Source organism: Furipterus horrens, unplaced genomic scaffold (assembly GCF_987537825.1).
Source record: "Furipterus horrens unplaced genomic scaffold, mFurHor1.1.pri manual_scaffold_1, whole genome shotgun sequence".
Lineage (NCBI taxonomy): Eukaryota > Metazoa > Chordata > Mammalia > Chiroptera > Furipteridae > Furipterus > Furipterus horrens.
In genome coordinates this window covers 218674614-218694988 of record NW_028327171.1, presented here as the reverse complement: position 1 = coordinate 218694988, position 20375 = coordinate 218674614, and the positions used below count along the sequence as shown (strand labels likewise).

Sequence of the window (20375 nt, the reverse complement as noted above, 5' to 3'; positions counted from 1 at the left end):
TCGGGGCTGCCAGGGACCCTTCCCTCGGCTCCTCTCCTGGCCCTGCTCCCGCCCTGAAGCTACACCCAGAGCCAGGGTCAGCTCCTGAAATGCCCAGGCAAAGCTGGAAAATTAACCCCTGTGTTCCACCAGCTGTGGAAATCCTGCTTATTCTTTCTCTTTTTCCTCCCGCCAGTTTGCCCTGAAAACCACCCAGTTACGTGAAGCTTCCACGCGGCGCACGGAGGGAGAGGAGTCTCACTGAGGTCCTGAGGGAAACCAGAGCACCATCCGAAGGACCAGAGAACTGGTGGGGAGTCCAGGAGAAGACGCCCGGAGGGGGAGCTGGGCCCGCACGGAGCTCACCGCGGGGGCCACCGTGGGCTCTCCGCCACGCTGGCGCCGAGGTAACCCCCACAGACACCGAGACAGACCTGCGCCGGTGTCATCATGGACTTAACCGGCAGTCTCCCGACCTCTGCCGCCCGGCAGTGGGAAGACAGACCATGGAACCCCGTTGAGTAAGGGAGTCGGGGCGGCACATCCATCGGTAGCATCATCCCAAGTCTGGAGGGAGAAAGTCCCGGGACTGGAACGGGCACAGGGCTCCGTGGGAGGGGCCGGAGCTCCGGGCACCAGCCTGCAGACCCACCGCGCCCTCGATTCTATTTCCGAGAACAGGTTCATTTTTACAAATAAAACTATTTTTCTTTTGCCTTTTTAGTCGTTTCCTATGTTTCCTGTGTGACTCAATTTTTTATCTGAAGGGTACACGTAAAACCCTTGCTCTGACCCTAAAACCCTCATTGTCACCCTAAAACCCTAACCCCGACCCCCTAACTCCAACCCCGACCCCTGCCCCCTAACCCTAAGCCTGACCCTTTCACAGAGCAGGCGTGTATTTAACATTTTTTATACACGTTGTCATTTCCTTTGCCAGCAAAGTTGCACTGGTTTATGGCACTGTGCGTGTGTGATCAAAATCGCATCCCTGAAAGAAACTAATTTTCAGAATATTTGCTAGGCATGACAGCTGAAATGATATTTTGTTGGTTTAAATGCTATTCGGTTTCTAGCTACCTTTGCTGCTCCCCTGTGTACATTATCCATTTCTGTTTTTCTGTGAAAACGTCTTCACATTCCTTGACGTTTTTGCTCTTTTTCACTTTGCACTGCTTTGTGAGAGCTCTTCAGCCGTGGGCACTGGTAGCCCTACTGTGTGTGCTGCAAACATTCTGTGACTTGTCCTCTGCACTCGGGGTGTCTTTGCATGTGGAGCAGCGTTGTGTACGCGCCCCCAGCCCGCCTTTCCTTCGCGACCTCCCTCGCTGGCTGGGCACCTGCACCTGCCGGGCCACCCCCCAGCCGCAGCCCCTTGGAAGTGTCCTTGTTGACGGCCCTGTGCCTTCCATCGAATTCTCTGAGCGTCTGGAATTAATCTGAGTCTTGGCTGAAGAGCAGGATCTCACTGCAATCTGCTCCTTCCCCAAAGCTAACCATCTGAGCGGGCTGTGTGGGCTAATTCTCGCCCACAGTTCACGTGCAGGACTTCCTCCTACACCAGGGCGGCAGCGGGGGCGGGGAGGGGCGCCTGTCCCCGCCGGGAGTCACCGTACCTAGCCCACTTCCCCACTTTTCAAACTCCCGTGGGAGGTCTGCGGAGGCACAGGCAGCCCACGCACCACGACCTGGGGGACAGGACAGCCCGCGCGCCACGACCTGGGGGACAGGACAGCCCGCGCGCCACGACCTGGGGGACAGGACAGCCCGTGCGCCACGACCTGGGGGACAGGACAGCCCGCGCGCCACGACCTGGGGGACAGGACAGCCCGCGCGCCACGACCTGGGGGACAGGACAGCCCGCGCGCCACGACCTGGGGGACAGGAAAGGGCTTCTCACCGTGAAAGACGCTCTCAGGCTGTGGAAGAAAATGACTCCTCTTGCTGAGCCAGAACGTGGTAACAACAAAGGCCACTGGGCTGTAAACCAGGACATCTGCTCCTGACCTGGTTCTGCCACTGATTTGCGCTGGGATTTGGGGACAGTCCCTTCACCTCCCTGGCCCTCGGCCTCTTTGTGACAGAAATGGGGACCATACGAATGTCAAGGCCCCATTCAGCTCCCCCCGGTACGACTTTGCGATCTGCTGGGCAGCAGAGTCAGGGACACAAGGCCTGGAGCAGACCCTCGACCTTGTCCCTCGCTCCGCAGGGGCCTCCACCAGTCCTGCTCTGCCGGCTGTCTGCCCGAGGCCTTCCCCAGGGGCGCACCCCAAGGTGGAAGCTTCAGCATGAGGTTTCCAGCCCTTTGGCCCTGGGCGAGTTCCTTAACCCCTCTGTGCTCAGCTCCCTCATGCATGAGATGGGACGATGAAAGGGACCTCCTCCTAGAGCAGACAGCGCGGAAGGCTCAGCGCCACGAAGTGCCTGTCCCGGCACCTGATGCGCCGTCAGTGCTGGGAAGATGGCGCTGGCCTGAAGGGTGGTTAGCAAACTGACATGGGAGCCCTAGTTTCCGGCCCCTCGTCCTCAGAGTGCTCCCTGCAGCTCAGAAGCAGGACGCTAGACACAGGCTCTGCTTTTCAAGGGTGCGTTCGGCCTCCACACTGGGGGCACCGGAACGAGCCCCAGGGGCCTGAATTCAACCATTGGCTGCAGGGCAGCGCCGTTCTCAAAGCTGCTCATCGGGAGGCTGGCGGAGCCGGGGCCTTTCCGGGCCTCCTGGCCAGCCGGGGAGCCTGGTCTCCACTTCCTCCACGTGTCCTGTGGCCCGCGGGTGCGTCTGTCTGAGCAGAGGGGCAGAGGCCGCTGGCCGGGACAGGCCGCGCTCCTCCTGCGCGGCAGTGACTGAAGCTGCCCCGGAGCCGGAGCTCCCTGCGCCCAGAGCACTGGGGCCTGGAGAGGCAGCTGCCCCGCGTCCGAACACTCTGAGAACGGCGCTGCCCGCAGCAGCAGCCCCGGGCTGCCGGGCACCTGCGCACATCAGGCACAAGGTGGCAGAGTCTGCCATTGCCCACAGAGAAGATAACGTGGTTGTCCTGCTGCTGGCAAGGAAAGCAGCTCTGAGGTGACACTTTGTTCTGCTCAGGCTGCTGGGACAAAGCACCTCACGCTGGGGACTCACACGCAGAGGCGGTCTCAGCCCTGGAGGCTGGCGCTTTGAGGCTCAGGCACCCGCAGGGCTGCGCCCTCTGAGGTCGAGGGACGCTCCGCTCCAGCCCCTCCCGGCTCCTGGCGGCTCCCGGCTCCCTTGGAGTTCCTTGGCTTATAGACACAGCACCCCGATCCCTGCCTTCATGTGGACACGGAGCCCTCCCTGTGCACATGTCTGTGTCCTCATCTGCTTCTTTTGTAAGGACACCTGTCTCAGTGAATTAGGGGCCCTTCCCCGGTGTGACCGCATCCTAACTGACCACACCTGCAACGGCCGTTTCTAAAGGTGGGCACATCCTGAGGTCCTAGGGGTCAGGGTTTCACCTGAATGTGGGGGGACAGAAACAACTCAAGCCCTAACAGTGGGTTTCCCCGTGGGGTGGGGGTGGGGGGAGGACTGAGTCCAATGTATCTGTTTCAAAGCTCCTGGGAGACCACGGCCCGGTGTCTCCTAGGCCTCTGGCAGGGAGGCGCTTAGAGGTCCTGGCAGCCCGTCCTCAGCTGACCGGTGGTCTCCCTGTCACTCGTGCTGCCTCCCGTGGGCCGGGACACCCCTCCGAGGAGGAACTCACTCTGCTTCCCTCCGTGGCCAGCTCCGTAACGCAGCTGGAGCATCTCCCTGGAGCTCCGTCCCACGCACCCTGTCCCTCTGCTTTGGGTCACAGACTGAGCACCTGCCTCGCCCCAGCAGCTCCGGGTCAGCGAACACCACGCGCCGGGACGCGCTAAGCGCGGCAAGCGCACTCCACGCCTGTGTTCGCACCACATTCGTAGGAGATGCGCGATTACTGACACCCCCATCCCGCAGACGAAGGGGTGAGGCCCCGAGGGGCTCAGGGGCCGGCTCCCAGCAGCCCCGCAGGAAAGGCCGAGCAGGGTCAGCCTGGAGCGCCTGCTCCGCCCCCGAGACCAGGGAGCCGGCGGGCCCAGGCCGGCTCGGTCCCAGGGGCTGTCGCACCAGCGGGCGTGCCCCGCGGCGCGGGGGCTGAGGAACACGGGACGCCCTCTGGGGGCAGAAGACCCCTCACACGGGTGCGTCTCAGCGACCCCTTCCGAAGGGGGCGGCTCGTCCGCGGCCCTGGAATCGGGCTCCTCTGCAGCGCAGCGGCGGGCCGTGGAGACAGCACCCCGGGGACCTGCCACGCCCCGTCTGGGGCTCCGGCGGACTCCCGCACCCACGTTACCGGCCGCCCATCTCTAAGTCTTCTCCCGCCCACGGGTCCGAACGGACTCAGTTTTGTGGGCTCCACGCTGGAAACCGCCCGCCGAGTGTGGACCCCCCTTACCTGCCGTGTGAGGCTCGTGCGGGTCTGTGAGTCCCAGGCCGCGCTGGCGGGTGTCAACGGCCCTGCAGGGCGACAGGTGCTCGGCGCATGCGCGCCGGCGGCGCGGGCGGACCCCGCGGCCTCCTGTGCCTGCGGTCCGCTCCGTGACCTCGATGCGTGACCCGGGCGCCGGGCCCTCGGAGCAGCGAGGGGAGCAGGGCGGGGTCCGCGGCGCCGGCCTCCGGTGACTGTGCTGCCCACGGGCTCCCTTCCGCGTCGTGTCAGCGCAGCGGCGCTTGCCGCAGGGCATCGTGGGCCGCGCTCGGCTTCCTGTGCCCGCGCCGGAAGGGGCGGGGCCGGGGGCCGGGTGGACGCACGTGCGCCGACACGACGCTGCGCCTGCGCGCCTCCGGCGCCTCCGTGTTCCGCCCCCCGCCCCCTCCGCGCGGGGTCGGTAGTGAGCCTGGGGGTGGAAGGCAGGAGACGCTCGCCGCGAGACGGGGAACCTAGGGACTGCTGCGCCTGCTCCCCGCGGGGTTTCGTCGTGTGGCATCTGTCACCCCACCGTCCAGACGGGGCGCAGGAAAGGGGGGACACGGGATCCCCCTGTTCTGCTCCCCTCCCCTGACCTCCCGGCGCCCTCCGCCCTCCGCCGCGTCGCCGGGGTCCTGCGCCTCGTGCCCTGCGCGTCCTGCAAGCCCAGAGACCCTCGGGCCCCAGGCTGCCGTGGGCGCCCCCGTGTCCCGCCCACCTGCGCGGAGAGACGGCCCGTGCCTGGCTCGCAGGTGACTCCTGAGCGCGCTTCTCACTTGGCTCCGCGGCGGGATGCGGTTGGACAAAATACAAGGTGGGGGGGCAGCTGAGAGGCCCGGCGACAGCAGCAAACCCGTCGGTACCAGCTCCGCGGCCGTCCTGCGACACTGTTTTTAAACTCAGGTAGGAACTCCGTCAGAGTCCCTCCAGAGATGCTCTGTTTGCTCCCGCGGAAGGCAAGTCATTGGGAAGGGTTAGTTTTAACGAGCAGAGAGGAGAGAACACTGAGCCGGGATACACGGCTAAACCGTGTTTTATCCAGAAAAACAAGAGGGATCTGTTTGCAGTGCACAGCCAAGGGACATAAAACCACCTTTCCAGGGACACGCATGGCGACGCGCAGGGCGTCTGAGCTCCGGAGCGTGGCGGCGGGGACCCTCGCGTGGCTCAATCACACGGAGCCCAGCCAACTGGGACCTCCGAGCCCCGCCCCCCTCCAGGGACCGAGGTCCGAGGGGCGACTGCATTCACCGAGAACTTCGCGTGCGCCGGGTCTTTCCCGTGGACTGACTCAGACGCCTCGGGCAGCTGCGCGCGGAGCTTCGGTGCCCCAGCGGCCTGGCACCTGCGCCCCGCCCGGCTCCACGCAGCCGCGCGCGTCACCCGCAGGCCCCCTGCTCGGGCAGAGGCCGCCTGCGCTCGGCAGGGCAGCAGGGCCGCGCGGTGAGCGGAGCCGGGCGCGGGAAGGAGGCGGCACAGCGGCGCACGTGGGAGGGCCGCCCCCCAGGCCTCCGGACTGTCCCGGGCCCAGGCTGGGGGACGGTTCGGAGGGGCCCAGGGGAGCACCAGGCTCCATGGAGCAAAGGCGGCCTGAGGGCCTCCTTCTCTGTCCAGGTTTCCAGCTCTTGGGTGTGGCCTGGGCACGGCCAGTGCCTTGAGTGTCCCCCCCGCCCCCACCGCGGGGAGCTGCCCACAGGGCTGTGTGCGGCCTCCACGCCGCCTTTCGGAATCCGTTCCCACGCACAGGGACACAGCGCGGTGGTTGCTGGGGGAGGGGGTATAAGGGCACTAACGGTAATGGAGAAAAAATACAATAAAGATTAAACTTTTAAAATCCATTCCCTTCCTCTCTCCGCCCGAGACTTCACTGTGGGGCTGCGTGCTGGCCGGGGAGATGGCAGTCGTATGGTTCGCTGTCCTTTGTTAGAAGGTAAACTGAGCTCGTACTCTATCCCACTATCTTGTCTTCGGGAGTAACAGACTCTTCCCGGTTTGGCTCTCATCGCCTTTCCCTCCGCAGGCACTTCGGCCAGCGCGTCGCCTCCTCTCCGCGTGTGTGCTCAGTACCAGCTCTTCTTCTCGTGTTCACAGCATGTTCACCTCTCCCTCACTGAAGTAGCGTCTTTCTTTTGACCATCTTCTCAGTTTATTGTCCATTTGTATTCCACCACCAGATTTCCCACTTTGGAAATGACCCTATTCTTAAATGTCTTCACTTCTTCACAACACATCCTCTAATTAACTCGGTGTAAGCCGTTGTCTGTACTTGTCACTCAACGAAAACCGCACCGTGGCAGCATCTCCACAGGCCGCTTGTCCTCATCTCCCTGTAGTGGTCATTATAGCTCAGCGGTTCTGCACCTTCCTAACACCGCGACCCTTTAACACACTTCCTCATGTTGTGACCCCCAGCCATAATAAAACATAGTGATTAATCACAAAAACAATATGTAATTATATATGTGTTTTCCAATGGTCTTAGGCGACCCCTGTGAAAGGGTCGTTTGACCCCCAGAGGGGTCGTGACCCACAGACTGAGAACCACTGTTATAGCTGATCATCTCCTCTCCTTGAAGTTCTCTGCTTCCTGGATGCCACACCAACTAAACTTTCCTCATTAGTCCCCAGAATTAGGCTGCTCTTCTGTTACAGGCACCTCCCTGCCCGACACCAGTGCACACACAGTAGGCAGGATTGGTCTTGATTTAACTTTCTATCGTTAAACACACACACACACACACACACACCCCTCTCTTGCCCTGACCGGTGTGACTCAGTTGATTCAGTGTCACCCAGCAAAACAAAAGGTCACTGGTTTGAGTCCCAGTCAGGGCACATGCCTGGGTTGCAGGTTCAATCCCCTGTCATGGTACAGGTGAGAGGCAGCCAGATTGATGTTTTTCTTGTACAGCAATGTTTCTTTCCCTCTCTTTCTCCCTGTCTTCCCCTCTCTCTAAAAATAAATAAAAAATATTTTAAAAAATAAATAAAAATAAAAATAATCTCTCTTGTCCTGACTGTGTTACTCAGTTGGTTAGAGCATCGTCCCCATATGCCAAGGTTGCAGATTTGATCTCTGGTCAGGGCACATACAAGAAACAACCAATAAATGCATAAACATTTATGTTTCTCACAAAAAATCAATAAAAAAATTAAAAATGCAACAACCCTTCTTTCAGTTTCTTGGTCCATCTTCTAAGGCCGTGGTTTCAGATGTCACTTCTGTTCAACCAGCCTCTGTATTGTATCACCTGCTCATATACTTTCATTAAAGTTTATGTCCACAAGGACATCTGGTTCTTAACCTAAAGAACGAAAACCTAAGATGTCCCAACTGAGTTAATTCTCTTCTCTTTAAGTGTGAGTTAGTGGCTTGGAAAGTCACAGGAAAAGCTGCATTTGTGGAAGTTTTAGTCAATTTCTCTTTTTTTCTTTCATAATGGTCATCTGACTGTATCATCCCCATGGTTTTTGGTTTGCTTTTCTGCATATTTAAAGAGACAGTTGGTTAATGTTCCTTTGTAGTCAGTGTTTTTCACTGAGCCATTCCACAGGACCAGTCTTTGGCCTATTGTAGACCCTCTTGCTTCAAAACCCAGCCGTAGATCAGAGATGCCAGGGAGCACTGTCACTAATACTCCAGTCAAGGCACAGGCCACGATGAGCACAGTGAACGTGCCCAAGACCTGCACGGGCCAGTCAGCTATCAGGGCTGAGTAACTTTTTGTTATCTTGAGGGGTCTGGATGCCATGATGCACACCGAATGTCAGCAAAGTAGTGTTTTTCCTGGTTACCTTCACTATTTTATTTCTAATATCCACACTAGGTGGCACCAGAAAAGTGCTTTTCTTTATGACCTGCACTCAGGATTCATTCCCAAGGCGAACAATATTAAGCAGCAAAGAAGACCGGTTTTCTTGGTGGCAAAGTCATTTGATATTAATGAAATTCACACTAGATGGCAGCTGAGAGAAACTTTATGATCAAGTACACTCGGGTGTTATTCATCGCTTGCACACTAGATGGCAACAGAGCAGTGAGGCTTTGATGACCTTCACTAGTGATTGCTGGTTTGCACGCCAGGTGACAGCAGAGAAGTGCTATTCATGGCCGACGTGCAGCCGTTATTCCCTAGTTCAACACTAGATGGCAGAAGATAAGAGCTTTTCCCCCTGAGCTCCGCTCAGGTGTTCTTTACAGGGTGCACACCAGATGGCTTCAGAGAATTGCTTTTCATGACGACACACTCAGGTGGTATTCACTGGTGGCACAGTTGATGAGAGCACAAAAAGGGCCCTTTCTGGTTCCCTCCAGCCAGATGTTATTCCCACTCTGCCAACAAGATGACAGCAGAGCATTTCCTATTGAAAATACACATTAGTAAAGTGGACCCTAAAATGGGGAAAACAGAAACATAAATTACCCATCCAGGCACCTCTTCCTCATGCTCATTGTCATCTCATTTTTCTGGGGTTTCTCTCTCTGGAAAGGGAAGGAACAAGGCAGAGTTGTTCGGCAGCTCCCCTAAGATCTGCCCCCACTCAGTGCCTTCATCTCCCCCAACTGGGCACCCTAACCATAACCCTTGCCCACCGACGGTCCGGTCATAGCTGCTGCCATGCGGGGCCCATGCCCTGTGATGCTGGAGACAGAGAAGGGGATAGTGAGGGAGCCCGGCTCACCGAGGGGGACCGGGGCCTGTCGGTACCGCCCTCTGCCCCACCCGCGAGCCTGTCAGTGGTGAAAGGGAAGGTCACCGAGCAGCTGAGGTCAGGGAGGGAGTCCAGCGCGGCCCTGGGTGATGTTGGCCATGGATGAGGGGAAGGTGATGGAGCCCTCCCTCCTTTCCGTGAGGCCGCAGATGCAAGACGCGGGCAGGGCGGCATCTCCAGTGGGTCTTCAGCTGCTGCTGGGGTCCCTCCCCAGCGGGGCGGCATTGCCTTGGTCGGAAAGGGAGCCGCAGCACTTGAAGGTGAAGCCTTTGACGGGAAGGACCTTATGCTGCTGAGCAGGTGGCCTTTGCCATGGAGGGTGAGGGCCTTGCTGTTGACCAGGGTGCCCATGCTGGTGGGCGAGACCCTGAGACCACAGCCCCTGTCTGGATCAGCAGCGCTGGCGCTGGCCTCGCTGACACAGCCCTGGTCCCTGCCCGCACGCACCAGGGTGAAGGGGACGGTGACGGTGTCCTATGTCCATGGCCTTGATGAAGGAGCGGCTGCTCTCAGAGAGGGGGTGGAGCCCTGGGCACGATTGACCAGGGGCTGCTGTCCTGGATGATGCTGGGGCCCCTGGCAGGGTCTGGGGGCTCCTGGGAGAAGGCGACACGAGGTCCCAGAGGTGTCAGAAGCAGACCTCGGGATGTTGATTGAAACTGACGCCTGCCTGGTAGCCCTTCTGCAGGATGGACAGAGCCACCTTGCTGAGGAAGAGGGGCGTCTCCAGCAAGCTCACCTGGCAGACTCACCCGGTGTCTGGCAGGCCTAGCTTTCACCCCAGGCCCACGTGTGCGTCCTCACCAGCCCCGGACAGCTGTCCTCGCCCTCCACGTGTGCAAAGGGATGTGCCTGTGGCGAAGGACCAGCCCACTGGCAGCAGCTTCACTGGACCCCGGGGAGGAGGTGGCAGTGAGTGGAGGTGATGAGCAACCTGCCCCCTCATCCCACGCTCCTTGGCCTGGTGGGTGCAGAGGGGACCCAGCACAAGCTCCGTGACCCTGAGCCTGTCCGTACGGGGACCAGACTCAGGTGCAGGGCCCTTCCCTGAAACCCACGATCTGAAAAGCAAACACCTTTTCATCAGATTGGCACCAAAACTGCGCTGGGTGGCCAAGCCTGGCCTGACACATGAGGGGTAACCCTGCTGCTTTCCTGAGGAAAATGTCACCAAAAGCCGAAGACAGCCCTGTGGGTCCCTGTGAGGGCAGGTGTCTGCGGCGTCTCAGCAGTGGATGCTGGGAGGGAGGAGCAGGTGAGGAGGAAATGAAATTGGGGTGGGGGCTGGGTGATAGGGACAGCGCAGGAGACAGAGAAGTGGGGAGAGTGGGGAAGGGGGTTTGGGTCGATGGGGTACACCCCGAGCCCCGTGCCGCTGCCTTGGAGCATGGAGCAGGGGCCCTGCCCCACCCCCCGCAGGGAAGAGGAGGGCCGCCGCAAGGCTCCCTGGATGCTGAAGGTGCTGGGGGTGCTTAGGTCCCAGAAGAGCAACCCTGCGAGGCGCATCAGATCTCCCTGTGTGTTGCCCCGGAAGGCCTCGGGCATGGGTGGAAGTTTCCATGATGGTGGCATGGTTCTGCATGTGTGTCATACATGGTCAGGGACAGCTGCACGTGGAAAGTGCCCTGAGGAGCCAGACGTCCACCTTTATTCAAATTTCAGGAGAGATCACTTCCCAGGCCGCACATGGGCGGTGGCTGCGGTCCGTGTGTGTGACTCTTCCTCCACCTGCTGACCCTACAGGAAAAGGGGACACCAGCTCCCCGTGTCCCAGCCCTCCCCCGCCCGCAGCAGCCCTTCACTTGGGCTGTGGGAATAGCACGTGTGGAAAGGTGCATCTCAGACCTGAGAGAACCAGCGATCCAGCGTCCACTCGGCCCACGGGTCCCCATGGAGCCCCCTCCCAGCCTGCCCCCCGGCCTCGGGTGCCCAGCTGGGTGGGACCCTGCTGCTGTCATGATGATGAAGGTGCAGGTCCCCCCCGGCCTCCCACTGGGTTGTACCCCTTTCTAGTCCCTCATGCCTGGCTCACTGCAGGGCTGGGCGGTGGCCATGGCCCTGCCCACCCCCTGATCTGTCAGCGCTGCCACGGAGACCAGGAGAAGCTGCGGCGAGCAGACAGAGCCCCCCCTGTCTGGGCAGACACGCAGCGTCCCACCGGCCCTGGCCGGGCACCGGGTCCTGCACTGTCAGGCAGGGCACGAGCTTGCGGCTGAAAAGGGGGGAACACAAGCACCCACGTGCCCCTGTGCTCACCCCTCAGGGGTCCGGACACACCCAGCCTGGCCTCGGGACTCAGGGCCAGGGACCAGGCAGCCTTCGGCCCCCTTCCTTCCCAGGAGGCCCCTACCCTCCACCGCACCTCAAAAACCCCCTCCGGGACCAGCTCCCAGTGTCCCCCGTTTCCTCTTGGCCGTCAGCGAGGCTAGGGGGCTGGCCCACACGCCCACCCCGTCCATGCTGACGCGGGTCCGGCAGTGCGGGCTGCGGGCTGCACCAGCTCCGGCTCCCGGGAAACACCCACAGCCCCTCCTGCCCAGCCACCTGCTGCCCAGGCAACCGTCCAGTCTCTACGGCAACCGTTTTGGCCCAGATGCAGGCCTATTTGTCTCACCCTTTTGAATATTTTTCATTATGCAAGCCACCCATGTTCATTTTTAGGGAAAATTAGAAACAAACAAATAAATAAAAAGGAAAAACAACCCAATGCAACGAAACGCCCCATCATCCCTGCCCCCCAAGCTCCCCTGTGCTGACCCACGTGGGGGCCCCTGCATATGCACATGTAGATTTCTGTCTGTAATCTTCCCCAATGGGAACCACACTGTCCGGGTCACCCCGTGCCTGGGGCTTCACTCAGCCCGTGTCCTGGATAGTGTCCTGCTCTCTCCTCGGATAAACACTTGCTGCCTCCGGTCTCTGTTGTAACTTGATCTGCCCCCCTCTTGCTGTCATTACAAAGCTGAGAAGAGCTTTATTGGACAGATAGAGTGCACATTTTTTTCACTTCTTATTGTGTAGAATGTACAGCATTCACATAAAAATGCCTGAAGCATAAACGCACAGCTTCATGAACTTTCATAAAGCCTCGGGTAGGCACCTGGGAGGAGCCAGCACCCCGATCCCTGCGCCTGCGGCGGGGACCACCTTGAGCCCGCGCCCGCGGCGTCTGAGAGGCGAGTGTGCTGCTCTGGGCTTCCTGCGCCGTGCACCCGGCCTCTCCTGCCTGTCGGGGTTTTGTCTGAGCTTCTGGAGCATGGCCTCAGGTAGCAGTGCTTTGTCGAACGGAAGGGGCCGGAGGTCGCAAATGAGAAGCAAAGGAAGGCCACCTTGTGGGGACCCATAGCTGAAGAAGTGTCCTCAGGACAAGGGCCACCTGGAGGCGGGGCTGTCACACTCACATTAAAGCCCCCACATTGCCAGAGGTGGTGCCAGTGCAGCCTCTCTGCTGGGCAGTTGACAGGAAGTCAAGTGGGCAGGAAGCCATAACACACCCGCTCTGTGCCGGCGAGATAACCATGTCTGCCCGAGGGCCCCTGAGAACCCACTGCAAGCTCAGCGGCCTGCAGGCCCCGTCTGGGTCCCCATGTCCACAGTGGCCGGGGGTGTGGGGAAGGGCACCCTGTCCCAGCACAGAGCTGGGCGCACAAGGGAGCGATGCCCACACAGGGGCCCTGCCACACCTGTGCGTCGTCGGGGCCACACCGACTCCACCCTCTCCTGTGGGTGGCAGGTGGACACTCCCCCCACAGCCAGGCATCCTCAGCACCCGCAGGGGTAGGGTGTGCGCTGTGACCCCAGCCAAGAGTCAGGGCGCCTGCGTGGCCGTCATCCCCAGTCTCCAGGATCACAGCCTCCACCCCTCTGACAGGGGACAGATGCGCGCAGGGCCCCCCGGTGACCCCCTACAGCCTGCCTGGCCCTGAGACAGTGGCCCCTCACCCAGTTCCTGGAACCACCAGCCCAAGCCTGTCCTGCCCCTGCGATGCCCCTCCTGCCTCATCCTCCCACGAGTCCCGGGGCCTCACTCTCGTGTCTATTATTTTGTGGGTGGCTCTCGAATTCCAACACACAGACCCACACACCCATCACTTGAAGTGAACCGAGACCTCAGAAGGACAGCCTCCACGTGCAGCCCAGACAGATGTCTCCGCGATCCCATCTCCCTCGGCTGCACTCCCAACAGCAGATTCTCGTTTCTCCACCTGCCCCCGCCCCCCCATTCTTACCCGTCTGCAGCTAGTTCAGACAAGTGCGCTGATGTTTTCACCATATTTTTTATTCCTGGAACTTTCTTTTGACTCTTCCAACCCTGTGACATCTTTGCCTTGCAGCCAAGTGTGACAGGAAGACAGAAGAGAAAAGTGTTGGGCTGGGCTTCCAGAAGTTTCCATGGAGATGAGCTGGCTGGGCCTAGTCCACTCCATGCCACTTCGCTGCCTTATGCACAGCCACACAGAGAAGATGGCGACCCCCGCAGCCAGCATGGACCTCGAGCCCCCCTTGCAGATGCAGGCCAGGGGCCGAGGAAGCAGAAAGGTAAGACCCTGGATCCTTGAGGACAATCGCAGTCACTGTACCCCCTCCACATCGCCTCCCTCTGGTTATCTTGTTCAAGAGGAAAAGGAACTTCCAGCTCCACTCATTTTTAGGGCACTGTTTTCTGGGGTTTGGGGTTATCACCCAGCCAATCGTAGCAACACTGATACCCTGGGGCTGTGCCTCAAGTCCTGGGTTTCTGTACCACATACACATGCTTACACATGAATACACACATGCAACACCTACACGCTTATGCATGAACACATATACACACAAACACACATATTTGGAAATTTAAACTGTAAACTCACATTTAAAAGACTAATGTCATTCTAGAATTTTGTAAACTAAGTGAGTGAGAAAGATGTTGGAGCACATGCGAGGGGCACGAAGGGAGGCAGACAGTAAACCCAGTGTGGCGGCCATTCAGCGAAGCCCCAGACGTGGCAGCCGCCGGCGGTTCCGGGGCACAGCCCCACGGCCACAGTACCGGAGTAGCGTAAGGGTCCCACACCACTGCGTGGCCCTCGTACACCCTGACAACCAGAGGGGAGCGTCTGCTCTGGCAAAAGCCGCAACGAAGGACGTCTGACTTGGCTCCTGTGAGGGCCTCAGCCATCAGCGTGGGCCTGGCAGCCAAGGGGCAAGCGCGCCCACCGGGGTGCGGACACTGAGGCAAGAACACGTGGGAGTGCGGACACGCATCCGACAGAATTAACGTGGTCCCGCCAAGGTCTCCCACGGGAGTGAAGACCCAGATGAGAGTGTTTGTTAGGAAGAGGAGAGCCTGTAGGTCTGGGACCCCAAGAAGCTAAACTCACTCACCCTGGTGCTTTCTCCACCAGGCCATCTTAAAGCTGTGTCTCCAAATGCATGAGAAATGCCTCTGGCACACCCACATCGTCCAGATGGCACGGACACGCCACGGTCCCATCACCAGCACGGGGCCCCTGCAACCAAGGCACTGGTGTCCTCTGACCTCCATCTTCCGATGTGTTAGCTCCTGACCCCACTCAGCGAATCCAAGTGAGCTTATCTTCAAAAGGTCTAGTGCTTGCCTTCGTTCAGATTTCGTTCCCTTTCCATGACTCTGCCTTTCTGGAGCGACGTGACCCCCGTGCCACGGCACACGCACCGTGCGGGCAGTCTGAGAAGAAAGAACAGCAGCACCGCACTGGCTGTCCCAGCGGCACCGTTGCGTGGTTACCTGAGCCAGAGAAGAGCCATGCCACTGTCTTTCTGGATGTCAAGTCCTGTGAAGATTATCATCTAAGCGACTGTGGTCCCTCTGAGGTGTAAGGATAGTTTCCCTTTTACTCTGTAGAGAAAACTGTCCCCCTTGGAAGATATGCCACAAAGAGTATAAAAATCTCAAAATTATGGCCATTCAGCTCTGGCTGGTGTGGCTCAGTGGACTGAGTGCCAGCCCGTGAACCAAAGGGTCGCCGGTTCGATTCCCGGTCAGGGCACAGGCCTGGGTTGTGGGCCGGGTCCCCAGGTGGGGGCACGTGAGAGGCAACCAATGAGTGTATCTCTTCCACAGTGATGTTTGTCTCCCTTTCTCTCTCCCTCCCTTCCCCTCTCTCTAAAAATAAATGAATAAAAGCTTTAAAAAAACCAGCTCTGGCCGTTCAAGAGGTACAGGGCCCAGCCAACAAGGAAAGCAGCAGAGAATGGAGGAAGGTGCTCATTCCAGTTTTACCCCCTTAGAAAAGCAACATTAATGGTCCTGAGCCTGAATTTCTTCATCCAAAAAAATAAAGAGGGCGCTGTGTTTTCTACTGTAAAAAAAGAAAAGAAGAGTGAGAATCTACTGAGACCCCCACCACCCACTAAATAGGCCACCAGCTGTCTTCATTCTTGTGCGTAGTAACTGGTGGAAATATTAGGTTAAGTTTTTAAAAATTTGGTTCTTGAATTGGGCAGATAAGTTAGGCACTCTTTTTTAACTTCCGAGAAGTGCTTCAAAAACAGGATAGAACAGAAAGTTTTTATTTGCAAACACTATTAACCATTTCCTGTTCCAACCTCAGAAGTAGCTGTGAATCTGCTGGCCAGCCACCCCACCTGATGGGGACAGATAGGGACGGGTCGGGGGCAGGGTCACTGACATCACCCGCCAGCTTAGCTTCCTCAGAAGCAGTTTCAGGATGATCCTCCTGCTTCCTGTGTTTCTCTGTGAATGGAAACTCCCTCTGGAGAGCGCCGGGGTCCCCTCTCCCCCACTTTCCATTTGTGCTGGTTCATGTTCCCCTCCGCCCGCTGCGTATAAGTGAGTCACGTGAGGTTAGCGCCTTGGAAGCTCTAGAGTGTCTGTCCCCAAACCAGAAGGATGGGAGACCCACAGGGGACCCCGCTGCACGGGGCGTGGGGGGCACCCTGCGAAGAGCCTCGGCCCTGTGCGTCCTTCGCTTCCTTTACTTCATCAGTGGGTCCCCCAGGAAGCAGATGGCAGCCACAGTTACCGGATAGAGCGGGGGCGCCACGAGTGCAGGAACACGCACGCCACGGACCCAGTGCCACGGCGGACCACTCCCGGGACAAAGGCCGACGGTCACATACCCATGTGCCCCTCAGCACGGTCCCCCAAATCACCAAAACCCGACAGATGCCCGGAGCTCTGCTCTCCTGAAAGGACCCCACAGGAACACGAGCTCGCGAATGAGGCCCTCGAGCCACGGGGCCCATCCCAGCAGGCCACCTGTGTGCCGTTCATTGTTATGCATCACAGAAACACAAACCACAGAGATGGAGGGCGGACGGAGGCCGCGGGGACACTGGGCAAGAGGGGGGAAGCTCCGGGACAGCAGACTCACGGGACCCGGGGGGGCGGAGGCCTGCACATGGCCGACACTGTGTAGCAAACACACACAGGGGCACTGAGCGCCATCACGGGTCACGCCTGTGCCAGCGTCCTGGCAGTGATGTGGACACTGATTGTGCACACGGGCCTCTGAGAAAACCCAGCCAAGTGCTCACACTCACGTGCCCCGCGGCGGCCTGACAGCAGCATGCACCCTTCTCCATGGAGACTCCACAGAACGGGACCTTTGGTTTTCTCTGATGTCACCTTCCAAACCTGCGGGGTGAAACCAGGACAGAGGGCAAGGAGGAGAGGCCCAGCCTGCCGTGGACACAGGACAGAGGCAGAAGGAGCCCTGACCTTCCCATCTTTCTACAACAGGGGATCCTGTCCCGTCTCTAATGAGGGATGGTGAGGGAAGAGGACAGTGTGATGGGGACACTGTGCATGCCAGGGACAGTGTGTGTGATGAGGACAGTGTGTGTGATGGGGACCATATGTGACGGGGACAGTGTGTGTGATGGGGACAGTGTGTGTGATGGGGACTGTGTATGACGGGGACAGTGTGTGTGATGGGGACAGTGTGTGTGGCAGGGACAGTGTGTGTGGCAGGGACAGTGTGTGTGTGGGGACAGTGAATGTGATGGGGACCATGTGTTTTGGGGGGACAGTGAGCTGATAAGCAGTGAGTAGCTCGCCTTGTGCATGCAGCACCCCGAAAAGCACTGGGACCCTTGCCCCCATCTCGCCTGCGCCGGCCCCTCCCTGGGCTCTGACCAGTAATCTTGCAGGTCCTGCTGGCCCCTGGTGGGTGTGAAGCTCTTCAAGGCCATGTGTCCCTACTTCCTGCCACAGTATCTAAGACCCCCTCCATTTGCCTCTATTTACCCCCCTGCCAGCTCAGAACTTCCCAGAACCCAAGTAGCCCTTTAACCTTCCTGTCTGGGGACACCAACCTGCCCAGCCCAGCACCCCACCGGGAGGAGGGTCACAGGGAAGGGGAAGGGGTAAATCAGGAGGAAGTTGGGGGAGGGGAAGAGCGGGGTAGGAGGGAGGAGAGTAAGGGGGAAGGGGACAAGAAGGGGGGATGGGAAAGAGAGAACAAAGAAGAGGGAGGTGGACGGGAGGGGCGTAATGGTCCCGGACTTCTGGCCCCTCTGTGAACATAGTCACAGGACACAGGGCAGGGCTGAGCACAGACCCCCCCTCCCCTACGGCCCCCTCGGCGCGGGGCCTCAGAGGATAGCAGTCCGGACCAGGAGGAACTGCTGAGTCCTCGCACGGAGCGCAGACTGAGCTAAAGCACCCAGTTTCCTGCGGCGGCGCACCTGGCCACAGCGGGGCCACGGGGGAGCTACCCTGGCCGGCGGGGCCCTTCAGCCCTCCAGCCTCCCACAGGGGGAGCGGCCCTTTGTTCTGAACTGAAGCCTCCCTCGCTCACTCTGCTTGCAGACGCGTCTTTGATGCTGTTTCCACCGCTTCTGTTCTTTAGTGCTTTCCCTTCGCAGCTCGGAGCGGGGCTGCAGGCGGCCTTTGGGTTTCTGTCTCGGTTATTTTAAGCTGGTGAGGCCTACGCACTGCACTGCAACTGAAGGCAGGTCCGGCCGCCGCCGCTACAGAAGCCGATGCTTGGAGCAGGTGCTGGCGTAAATAAAGAAAAGCCGTTTAGTTGCAGTTGCTGGCCACCTGGAAGATGGAGACTCACATCTCAAAGCCCATCTCCACCTCTCAGTGGAGGCAGAGGCTTTGTAAGGAGGGAGAGGGGAACAGATCAAAGAGGGCAGGGCAGGGGCTGCGGAGTTCTCTGCACGCAGAGGGGCACAGTTTTCTGGCGAGGCCAGCGATGGCGGTTGTGTCATCCTGGCTCCACAGCCGAGGGTCAGCAAAGCTCCTGGACCTGGGGGCTTGAAGGTCAGGGTCTGTATCTTTTGAAGTTAGTTCCTAGGATTCTTATGTAAACATGCTGTTCATGCACAAGCTAAATATTAGTCAGAATCCACACTTACAGAAACAATGTCAAGAGAATGGTGGGTGGGTTACAATTCCCACTGTTACAAATCACCACCGGCAATTTTCCGTCCATTTCTATTGAAGTTAGATGGTTGTAGCCAAAGCATTTCAGGAAACTAGAAGAAGTCAGGACCCAGTTTAGTTCATAGGGGAAAAGGGAAATTTTACAGACGTTCACTGAATTAGAGTTTAATATTCATAAATGTGTATAAGAGAGTCTACTGAAACATAATTTTCATCCTAAAAAATCACCCTTATTTTCATCAAAGAGCCAAATCAAAACCAATTCCTTTACTGCATTAAGTCCAGTTTCAAGTTGGCCTGATTATTTGCATGAACACAACATGAATAGCAATTGATCAGACCCACTCTCTTAAATCTACTTTGCTGGAATGTTACAAGGAATTTCTAGATGGAGTTTTAATCAGCCTCTCAGGGCAGAGACGCCACACCACAGGGTAGCCATCAGGCTTTGCCTGCAACACCTGCAGATTTAGGTAAATTCCTCAAGTTCTCGAGGTCCCCAAAATGTCCTGAGGTTCTTCCTTGCCACCTCCCAGGGAAGCAACCTTCACTCCTTACCTGGAAAGACTTCTGTGAACCACATGAGTAAGCAACATACCAGGCCATTTCTTCAAGGGTCTTTTATCTGCTCCAAAGTCCATCTTTATTCCTTAAAGCTGTTTGCTGACATGCACACTCCAGGCACGTCTCTCAGACATGATATTCCAGTATAAGTCTTGGTTAATAAATCCACAACTGGAAACTGGAAAAAGTAATATTCTTATTGAATTCATGCAAAGAAACATATTGCCCATGAAAATAATGGTACTCATTAAGATTTCCAAACTCTGGAGGGATCAGGTAGGGAGAAAAATATTAACGATTCAAAATTGCTACAATTTACCAAATCTCTCTAAGAAAACAAACAAGTTTTTTTTAATCAGTAATATTCTGGACAAAGTTATAAGGACAATCGTTACCCTCAGTTCCCTCAGTCCACAATTGGTTACTGTTTACCCTGATTATCCACCAGCATCTCTATGACCCAGTCATTTTTCCAGGGCCCTAAAAAATCTCCATCTATTTCAAAAGTATGATCTGAAAATTTATTGAGAAACTTATAGTTTAGAAAAAGTCGAAATTCTTTCTGTGAATCTTTGAAGATGTAATATTTTTGCAAATGCATCAGAGTAAAACAGTGCCTGTCTCTAGGTGACAAAAACATATTTAAAATGACATGATTATAGATCAGATTACCATGCAGTTGACGAAAGAATTCGCTTTTTTTGTGTACAGCAGCATTTTAAGATAACATTCAGAATACAAATAAATGTCTGTCAGGCCAAGAGGCCGAGTAATTTGTTCCTGTCCGGTGGTGCCTGGGGTCTTTGTGAGGAAATGACAATTGGTTCTGGGGAGTCAAAGGGGGCTTTTGGCTTTTCCGCTTGTCGTTAAAACCATCACTTTGCTTGTCACCTACCTGTGTGCCTGTCCTCTTCCTTCTTATTCCCTTTCCCCCATTTCCACGTCCCTTCTCGAGTCCCATCCCCCACGGCCTTTCCTTCCTGTGCCCCCTTTCCTTTAGTGTTTCTCACGCTTCTCACGCCCTCCTGCCTTCTTTCGGCTCCTTTCCTCTAGGCAACCTTTCTTCAGCTCTAATGACCCTCTGTGACTTCCCTAGTCCCTCTCAGTTTGCCATTTTAACTCATCGAGAAATAACCAAATCTAGAATAACCCACTTTCAATTACACTTTCCTCAGAATATGTTGCCATAATTTACACCTTCTATTATAAAAACCATGTATTCTTTCCCAGCTTAACTAGAATTTTCCATTTACTGACAACTAAAAATAAGTAATTAGCATCCTTTAGGT

The 20375-nt window shown here is 57.3% G+C and overlaps 1 protein-coding gene and 2 long non-coding RNA genes across 3 annotated transcripts; all 3 read right to left on the bottom strand.

Moving 5' to 3' along the window:
• Positions 1 to 9035: 9035 nt before the first annotated feature.
• RTP5 (receptor transporter protein 5 (putative)) lies at positions 9036 to 11861 on the bottom strand. The gene is given in 5 exon segments (XM_090288565.1): positions 9036 to 9218; positions 9220 to 9419; positions 9422 to 9617; positions 9619 to 9890; positions 11512 to 11861. Coding segments are annotated over 5 exon segments (942 nt in total). The 5' UTR covers positions 11603 to 11861.
• Positions 11862 to 13401: 1540 nt separating this feature from the next.
• Positions 13402 to 16378, bottom strand: LOC150022897 (uncharacterized). The gene is made up of 2 exons (XR_016509739.1): positions 14744 to 16378; positions 13402 to 14635 (listed from the first exon to the last, which is right to left on the bottom strand). It is a non-coding gene; the product is annotated as an uncharacterized LOC150022897 (long non-coding RNA).
• A 91-nt stretch (positions 16379 to 16469) lies between these two features.
• On the bottom strand, positions 16470 to 19259 carry LOC150022896 (uncharacterized). The gene is made up of 3 exons (XR_016509738.1): positions 19121 to 19259; positions 17930 to 18614; positions 16470 to 16764 (listed from the first exon to the last, which is right to left on the bottom strand). It is a non-coding gene; the product is annotated as an uncharacterized LOC150022896 (long non-coding RNA).
• Positions 19260 to 20375: the final 1116 nt, after the last annotated feature.